Source organism: Apium graveolens, chromosome 11 (genome assembly GCF_009905375.1).
Source record: "Apium graveolens cultivar Ventura chromosome 11, ASM990537v1, whole genome shotgun sequence".
NCBI classification, from domain to species: Eukaryota; Viridiplantae; Streptophyta; class Magnoliopsida; order Apiales; family Apiaceae; genus Apium; species Apium graveolens.
The window spans coordinates 204416441-204426313 of NC_133657.1; the positions used below are offsets into that span (position 1 = coordinate 204416441).

The window sequence follows — 9873 nt, forward strand, 5'->3', positions numbered from 1 at the left end:
GATCCATAGATTTCGGTTCGGTTTTTCGGATTCAGACCCATTTTGTCAGGTCTAAAGACAACTAAGTATTATAGTAGTCGTTAACACACATCTTTGAATTATTACCAATGAAATAATTTTCCAAAGCGAGGAGTGAAGCATATTGGAGTAATCTGATCTAAAGCTAATTGGCTTGGAAATATTCGATAATTCTGATTGAAATGCAGATGAAATTGCTTTTGGTAATCTCTGAAGCAGTATTCAGTATTCCATTATCTAAAGCTAAGTAAAATACATGAAAGAGAACTATAGGGGTGAAACCAAAATACCGTATAACCGTACTAAGATGAAACCAAGTACCCTATCAAGAAATAATTTGGAGTTCTACGAAAATAGAATTGTAATCATATTATGGTTTGAACAATTTTATTATTTTCTAGTAGTGAAATCAAAATATAATTTTTTTTTGCCCGCAAGGGTTGGCTCAATTGGTTAAAGAAGGGATAACTAAAAATACAATTTTTTATAATATTCATACCATTTTATTAAAATGGAATTCTACCAACAAATTAAAAAATTCTAAATTAAAAAATTTTAATTTAAACACATTGCCTATTTAATTGGTCGTGGTTTATATTTTTCGGAACCTATTTAGTTGAGCCAATTTATGAACTTATTTATTTTAAAATATAATTAAAATAGGATTCAAACCTATAAAATTAATAAAAAATTATGGCTTATAAAAAATTTAAAAATGAGTAAAAATAATACATATACAATTATAAGTCATATAGAAATAAAAATGGATAAAAATAATACTTGGAGTTATAAAAGGTGAAAACAAAATGTGGTGTAACTAAAAAATAAGTGAATATGTTTAGTTTATTAATAAAAAAACGGGTAAAAATAATACATATAGAATTATAAGTCATATAGGAATCAAAAAGAATAAAAATATTAAACCTAAAGTTACACCATGAATCATAAAAATAAAAAAAATAAAAGGTGAAAGAACCAAAAAATAAGTGAAAACAAAGTATCACTTAAAAAATTTATTAATAAATAAAAATGGGTAAAAATAATATATATATATATATATCTATATAATTCATATAGGAATAAAAAGGATAATAATAATACAATTAGAGTTAGAGTTATAACATAATCATGATGAAACCAAAAGGTGGTGATACCAAAAAATAAGTGAAACCAAGTATCACTTAAAAAGAGGTTTGACTTATTATCACAAATTGGTCAAATAACCACACCACCTAAACATTCCACTGCCTGCACTACCTGAGTCTGTGAGGTCAAAACTGCCAACTCCCCTAATCATGCCTGTCACCAAGACTAACGGGGAGATAAAAGTTAGGATTCAACAATTCAAGGATGCTGGCAAGTCAAAAAAAGTGATCTCTACAACGCATGGTCAAAGCTCGCTGCAGATACTTTCAAATAACCAATTCAAATGATACTTGATTTCACTTATTTATTAGCAAATGTAAACACATCTCCAAATGAATATAATAATTTACATGTAATTTTATAGTTTAAAATTATTTTTTTAAACTTGAATTTTCTTTTCAACTAATATAATATGAATAATATATCTCAAATTAGGTTGGCGTCTCCAATTTGAATTTGTAAATATTAGTATTTATGTTTTCATTGATAAATGTGCCTATTCAATATTTTGACACAAGAGAAAATACTTAGAAACATTTTAAAAAATGAGCGGAATCAATCCACATCTTTCATACTCTAGTTTTCCATTTCAAATGGTCAAGAATAATCTCAAGACAACTTTAGTTTTTTCAAGATATATAATATTTATCTATTCTAATTTTAGACTAGTGAAACTATTTTCATAACATGATGCATAACTTAAAATCTATTATTTAGATATGTAAAAATATTTAACCATTCTTAAATTAGAATAGGTAAAGAATATTTGCAGAATTATAAGGTTAATGATATTTTCATCCTTAGCATTTAGGCACACTCATGATGACATAACTATTTTATGTCTAATTTTATTCCACTAATCCTTTATTGGTTGCTTCTATTGCTACAAGGATGATATTTGTACCATTTCGTTTCACTCTTATCCAACGGACTCATCTTTTAAAAGTCTATGTCTACCCATAAATATCCTACACACAAATGAGAAATTTAAATACAAGAATTTCAAATCACGTTAGCACATAACTCACTTTGCACCTAAATCACGTTAGCACAAGAATTTAGGTTTTGAAAGTATATTTAATGAAAGTGGAATAATTTTTCAAGTCTAGACAAGTTCATGTCGTATAACGAGAACAAACCATGGACTTATTGTTAATAAAATATGAATATTTCAATTAATAACAATATTAATTAATTATTCCATATAATGATAAACTTTTAAAATCTTATTTTTTTTAGTACATTAGTTGGCTTCATTATAAATAATCACATTTTGTTTAACTAGTTCTAAATAAAATTAAATGATTAAATGAATGCGCTAACTAATTAAACAATTAATTAATTAACTAAAACAGTTATAAATAATTAAATCAAATTTGGATTAACAAAAATCATTTTTTGGAATTAAATTATTTACGTTAATTATTTAAAATAATTAATTGAATAAATTTTTAATTAAAAAATATTTTTGGAATAAAATAATATAACTTTAATTTATTTTAAAATTAAATCATGGAAACAGTTTTTGGATTTAGTGTTGTCTTCAACCTTGGATTAAAACCAAGGGTTTAGGGATGAACTTGGCCTAGCTGCCAAGAACATTGCCCTAAATCTCCAGAATCCAAAAAATATTATAGAATCCGATCTATTTTAAACCTACAAAAGTAGAATTATAATATATGAATAAGTGAATAACTGAAACAAAAGTTGGTGATACAGAAATTATGAAACCAAAATTAAGTATTACTTAAAAAAGGATTTCCGTATTAATAAAAGTTATTAATTTCCTCCATCCCTCTCATTTCTCATTTGTGTCCCACATGCATTTTAAAGCACATATAAATTAGAGTTTTGTAACTTAATATTAAAATATATTTTGTTTTGTATAAAAATTAAAACATTCAGTTTTTATGCATTTTTTTAACAATTATGAAAGGAAATTGTGCCCAACAGCTAACAAGTCGTGGATTCTCAAAGTACAATTATCAAATCAAAAAAATAATTAAAAACAAAATTGGAAAGGGAAATTGTAGCATTTATAGTTGATTTTCTACATGGTTGATATTGGGGATTAAGCTTGTGGGTATTTTATTCTGAGATCGGAGATATGTGCGACCTTGTAATAATCTTGTCACAGAATTCCAAAAACTCTTATGTGTTACTCTTTCAAGAGACAAAACTCTTAGCAACTTAAAATTGGCCAAATACAGTCCCAATCGTAGTTGCTGACTTTCATCTTCACGATCCAGAAATAAAATTGATCGGTATTGTTGGTGATTGAGTTTCTTGGTAAAGTAGGAATTAGCTTCTACGCCACTTTTCAGATAAAATACAAGTTGTCTAGTTTTAGCTTCCCGGGAGATAACTGAACGATTGAGATTCAAATCATTTCCTTCTCCAGTATCAATTACTTTGAAAAAATCTTCTGCTTTTGCCTGGGATAAAGATAGGTCTCTCATAAGATCATGAAGAGAACAACTTTTGAACTTCGTAAGAGATGATTCCAAATCATTAAACCTCACTTGAACCATACTCCTATGGACAAGTTCTCCCATGTAAGATTCAGCGACTTGCATCATTGTTTCTCCTTCCTTTTTATCACTCGATAGTACCATCCCTTCAGCGATCCACAACTGATATAAATTTTCTGCATCGATCCATTCATCTTCCATAAATTTACCTAAATATAGAAAGCATGGCTTCAGCTGCGGGGGTACGTCATTGTAACTCCAACCTAAAACATTTAATATTTGACTTTCATAATCTTGTCCCGATCCTTTCCCCCTCTTCAGGGATGTGATAATGTCACCATGTACCTTCTCCCACTCTATCAGTGATGGTTTAGTGACAAGAACTCCACCCAAGGTTACTATGGCTAGTGGAAGACCACCACAATTTGCCACCATTTCTCTTCCCAGTTCTTCCATTTTTTTATAGTCTCTAGCAATGTCTGTAACAGACAAAACAACAAGAAAGGTATGTATAAGCCCACATAATATTAAGCTAGGGCGATTCATTAAGAAAAAAGAGAACACCTGGAAACCTCTTCTCCTGCTTCTTTTTCACGAAACAAATTACTTATGGTCAGGAACTCTGTAGGAAAGCAACTGGTTTTCCGTAAGTTTCAAAACACGGTTTAACTACTTTTATTGTTCATACTAGGAGTTTCAGAGTTTTTCATTTGATTTTTCAAGTCTAGTTTTACAAAAATCAGCTGTTTCATAAGAGGTGTCATAAACAAGAAAGGTATGTAAATTACCTAGATAACCTCCTCTTGTAGGAAGTGCTTTCAACTGAAGTAGCTCCCAACTTTGATCTGGGCTTAGAAGTCCTGGTTGGTGAATGAGTCCATTTGGATTTACGTACTCAGCAACATCAATATTACGACTTGTAAGCATTAATTTGCTTAAAGATTTTCCAGCAGTGAAAGCCGCCTTTATAGAATCCCAAGCATCATTTGACCAAATGTCATCAAGTACTATCAAACATTTCTTCTTTTGCTGGATTTGTAGCAGATTCTCCACTAGCTTGTCTTCGTCCCAAGTAAAGATTTAGCATTCCTATAAGTCAAAAGGAATAAAAAGGATAATAATAATACAATTACACTTAAAGTTATAACATGAATAATGAAAAGTGAAATCAAAAGGGGGTGATACCAAAAAATAAGTCAAATCAAGTATCACTTGAAGGAGGTTTCGCTTATTAATAAAGGTTATTAATTTGTAGTTTAATGTATGAATCCACATGGACAATTTTCAAGTTAGCTTGCTACATTGAAATGAGATATGGTTTAAATAAAAAATTAATATATGTGATAATTTTTTTTATATCGTAAATAACTCGCAGCCGCTATCGTTCGGGTGCGACAGTCTCTGCCTCAGGAGGCATAATCATAAATTCTCTTCCGTGAGATTCGAACATGTGACCAAGAGGTTAGTTATACCCTCTATAACCAACTGAGTCAATTATTGCGGGTAATATATGTGATGATTCGAAAACAATATTTTGATAATATACATATGAGACTTTAATCTGTACTTCTATACTATATTATAATAACTGAAATGGGGTATAATTTGGTTCAACGGTTATTCCCTAATTTTGGTTATTAAAGAAAATAAATAAATAGTGTTATATATTCGCTAAACTATTGAATTATTAAACTACTAGATATATAGTCTACTTATCCTACTAAACTACAACCACAACGTATTCTATTATTAAAAAATAAATAAATAGTGTTATACATCCGGTAAACTACTAAATTGTTAAACCATTATACGGAATTTATTTATTCTACTAAAGTTATAATTATTATATATTTATTAAAATATTTTCAAAATTAGAATATGACGGGATAAATAAATTTTTTAAATATTAACGGAAACCCGTGCATCGCATGGGATTTAAGCTAGTCAATTTAAGATTAAAATGTAAGATAAAGTATTGTTTTAGGAAAAAACACTACTTATTTTTTTATTGATATTAAATTATCTAAAGAACATATATTTGGTTCGTAAGATAGAGATACAATTCGTTTCACAAAAATAAAACTAATAAATAATTAGGTGCATGCATAACTAGAACTATATAGTGAAATTTTAGAGTTACACTTAACTTCGCTTTTTTAACTACATATTTTAATAACATTTTATCTATTATATTTAGATCTGTATTTTATACGGATTATGAGCTTCAATTTATGCAAATAATAATGTGAAAATAATATTTTTAATTCTCGGCCCTGTAAAAGTCGGGTCCTTGTTCACCATTTTCCAGGCGAATCTTATCACACAATTCTGAAGACATCTCATACCGTCTTAGTTTTCGAAGACAATTGAGAAATATGAGTCCTTCTGGAAGCTCCTCCAACTTTAAACAATTAAAAATTAACAACTTTTGAAGAAGAGGCATGCTTCCTTTCTCCACCATCCAACTTTAAACAATTAAAAATTAACAACTCTGGGAGCTTTCCGTCCATTTCTAATTCCTGAAGGCTGAACTTATAATTCCAAAACAGCTGTCTGATCATGTCTGGATCATTTCTGAATCCTGGATCACCAGATATCCGCATAACAAGGCTCATGTACCGGATAGAGGAATTTGATGACAAGGCTAAATCAGATAAGTATTTGAACATCTCTTTCACATCATCATAACCACCCTCTGCTTTCAGCTTTAGTCTCCGAAGACCGGATAATTTTGGCAGATCCTTAATCTCACACCACTTAGTATTGAAATTTTCGAGCGTCTCTAATTTGCTCACTCCATTGAACCTTAATTTGGTATTCTTCAGTAATTGGAGAGAGACCCAAGGAGGTAAATACAAATGACGCAAAAATGACAACTTGCCCAAATCATTACTGAACGCTGGTGATGTCCTAGGTACGTTTAGGTTGAGAGTCTGTAGCAGCACCAACTTTTTTATGAACGGGAAAGTTTTCAAATTAGAACCCCTTAGACTGAGATAGCGCAAATAAACAAGGCTGCCTAATATTCTTCCAATATTTGTACCAGAAAAAGTACCTAAAACGGATCGTCATTGTAACTCCAACCTAAAACATTTAATATTTGACTTTCATAATCTTGTCCCGATCCTTTCCCCCTCTTCAGGGATGTGATAATGTCACCATGTACCTTCTCCCACTCTATCAGTGATGGTTTAGTGACAAGAACTCCACCCAAGGTTACTATGGCTAGTGGAAGACCACCACAATTTGCCACCATTTCTCTTCCCAGTTCTTCCATTTTTTTATAGTCTCTAGCAATGTCTGTAACAGACAAAACAACAAGAAAGGTATGTATAAGCCCACATAATATTAAGCTAGGGCGATTCATTAAGAAAAAAGAGAACACCTGGAAACCTCTTCTCCTGCTTCTTTTTCACGAAACAAATTACTTATGGTCAGGAACTCTGTAGGAAAGCAACTGGTTTTCCGTAAGTTTCAAAACACGGTTTAACTACTTTTATTGTTCATACTAGGAGTTTCAGAGTTTTTCATTTGATTTTTCAAGTCTAGTTTTACAAAAATCAGCTGTTTCATAAGAGGTGTCATAACTTTGCAGTCCATTTAGTTACCTTAAACAGATGAAATGAAATTAACAAGAAAGGTATGTAAATTACCTAGATAACCTCCTCTTGTAGGAAGTGCTTTCAACTGAAGTAGCTCCCAACTTTGATCTGGGCTTAGAAGTCCTGGTTGGTGAATGAGTCCATTTGGATTTACGTACTCAGCAACATCAATATTACGACTTGTAAGCATTAATTTGCTTAAAGATTTTCCAGCAGTGAAAGCCGCCTTTATAGAATCCCAAGCATCATTTGACCAAATGTCATCAAGTACTATCAAACATTTCTTCTTTTGCTGGATTTGTAGCAGATTCTCCACTAGCTTGTCTTCGTCCCAAGTAAAGATTTCCTCTTTCTTCTCATGGACGAGACCTATAAGTATTCTCTGCAACACTTGTCTCGTTTGCCACTTTTGTGAAATGGAAACACAAGCTAAACCTGCAAAGTGAGTCTTGATGGTGGAATGATTGTATATTTTGTGAGCCAGAGTTGTCTTACCCAGACCTCCCATTCCACAAATAGAGATGAGCGGGTATGAGGCATCACTTTCATCCACCAGATATCCAACCAATCGGTCAACATCGGCTTGAAATCCAACAAATAACTCTGGTTCAACAGTAGTGAAAGTGTGAAATCGCTTTAGCATTCCTGGTTGTCCATGAGATGAATTTGATGATTCAGGGGATTCTAATGATGTTTTGATATTACAATCACGAAAGCGATTGAAGAGAAGAGACATCTTTCTTTTAATATCTTTGAGCTTTCTTGAAAACGTCCTTGTGTTCATCCTCTGCATTATTTTTCCAGGGGATGATAAAGCTTGGACAAGATAAGTTTCGACGACATGTTCAGCATCATAGGCAACCTCCCGTACATCCGCAAGCAGAATTCGGATATTTTGGTCATGTAACCTTGAATCAGCATCTGGTAAAAATGTCTTGATCCGCATGAGCTCCGTCACCAGTTCTTGAATTTCATCTTGCACTCCATGCAGTACTTGAGCTTCTTCCGACAATAAATCAGTGAGCCTTCCGACAACAATGGACACAATTGATTCAGCCATTCAGAAACCAAGCACAAAATGCAGTAGTTGCAATGCAGATGGAATGGCCTTCTGTAAAATGTTAAGCGATAAGGATTGTATGGTGAAGGTTTTGGAAGGAATTGAATGGGGTGTTTGACAAGAACTACCAAGCACAAAGTGTAGTAGTTGTAATGCAAATGAAATGTTAAGTGATAAGGAATGTGTGGCGAAGATCTGTTGAATAATTCTACTCTTCAAGATCGATAACGTTAATTAGTTAGGCATGCCTTTTTCATGTTTTGGCATGCTTTTTTACTATTTTTTTATTTTTTAATAATTATTTTAATATTAAAAATATCTAAAAATAAAAAATATAATTCTAAAATATTTACATATATTTGAATATCTAAAAAGTTATTAATATAAATGCGTATTATGATGTTATTCAGTTGTTATTATGTTAATTTTAATTTTATATTCAAATTTATTGTATATAAGTCTAAAAATTATGTTTTAAATTTTATTATATTTAATTGATAAATGCCATGTCATTTGGGCATGTCTTTTGACAAAAAACTGTCTATAGGCATGCCTTATAAGAGTCTCATGACAGGTACCTTACTCGGGGGTTAAGTGTAATTCTATAACTAATGACTTGACTGAATTATGGTAACAAAGCTGAGTGAAGTAGAAGTAGTATACATTTGTTATATGTGCACGGAGGTTAAGAAAAAGTTAAATATTGGGAGTGAAAATAAGAAAATTGAGTAAAGTGGCAAGATCAATCAATATTTAATGTATAAAGTTAGTGTAGTGGAAAAAAATAGCGAATGTGAGAATGTATAGTTAATTTTTATATTGTAAAATTTTTATTATTTTTGAGAAGTTTTGAAATATATAGAAAAAAAACAAATTTTTATATTAAAAACAAATTTTTATAGTAGTCGTTAACACACCTCTTTGAATTATTACCGATGAAATAATTTTCCAAAGCGAGGAGTGAAGCATATTGGAGTAATCTGATCTAAAGCTAATTGGCTTGGAAATATTCGATAATTCTGATTGAAATGCAGATGAAATTGCTTTTTGTAATCTCTGAAACAGTATTCAGTATTCCATTATCTAAAGCTAATTAAAAAATGAATAAGGTGGTCATCCACTTAATTATTTTTGCAGGGGATGATAAAACTTTGATAAGATACGTTTCGACGACATTTTCACATTGTTTTGAAAATCACCTGTATAAATTTAGTTAAGGGTAATTTTATTTATTTTGTATTTTATGTTTAGTGTTATAAGTTCTTTTTCAGAAAGAAAGTTTTGTATTATAATAAAATTTCAAGTTTAATATAAATGCCTATATACATCTTGCTACTAGTTTGATATTTATTTATTCATATTTATAATTAAAATCTTTCAAATTTCTTTGGTGCAGTTTTTTATAAATCATTTTGTTAGGAATATATGTGCATTAGTTTGATGATATGTTAAACAAAACACTTAAGTAGAAATCTAGTATTTGTAGCCTCAACGGATAAGACCACTTTGGCTATCAGTTGATGGGGTAGCTTTACTTAGAAATAAGTTTAGTATTGTAGCACATTTCAGTCTCTGT

At 30.7% G+C, this 9873-nt stretch overlaps 2 protein-coding genes across 5 annotated transcripts; both read right to left on the reverse strand.

Annotated features, from left to right (window-relative positions):
• Window positions 1-3185: 3185 nt before the first annotated feature.
• On the reverse strand, window positions 3186-4712 carry LOC141698528 (putative disease resistance protein At1g50180). Its single transcript, XM_074503234.1, has 2 exons — window positions 4424-4712; window positions 3186-4114 (listed from the first exon to the last, which is right to left on the reverse strand). Exons 1-2 carry the CDS (start codon window positions 4560-4562, stop codon window positions 3201-3203), a joined length of 1053 nt encoding a protein of 350 aa, XP_074359335.1. The 5' UTR covers window positions 4563-4712; the 3' UTR covers window positions 3186-3200.
• A 1135-nt stretch (window positions 4713-5847) lies between these two features.
• On the reverse strand, window positions 5848-8498 carry LOC141697071 (putative disease resistance protein At1g50180). 4 transcript variants are annotated; one of them, XM_074501271.1, is made up of 3 exons: window positions 7289-8498; window positions 7021-7078; window positions 5849-6935 (listed from the first exon to the last, which is right to left on the reverse strand). In XM_074501271.1, exons 1-3 carry the CDS (start codon window positions 8295-8297, stop codon window positions 6926-6928), a joined length of 1077 nt encoding a protein of 358 aa, XP_074357372.1. In that variant the 5' UTR covers window positions 8298-8498; the 3' UTR covers window positions 5849-6925. The 4 variants fall into 4 exon arrangements, with proteins under 4 accessions (XP_074357371.1, XP_074357372.1, XP_074357370.1 ...); XM_074501270.1 differs by having other exon boundaries at window positions 5848-7078; XM_074501269.1 differs by lacking the exon at window positions 7021-7078 and having other exon boundaries at window positions 5850-6935; window positions 7289-8496.
• Between the last annotated feature and the right edge of the window lie 1375 nt (window positions 8499-9873).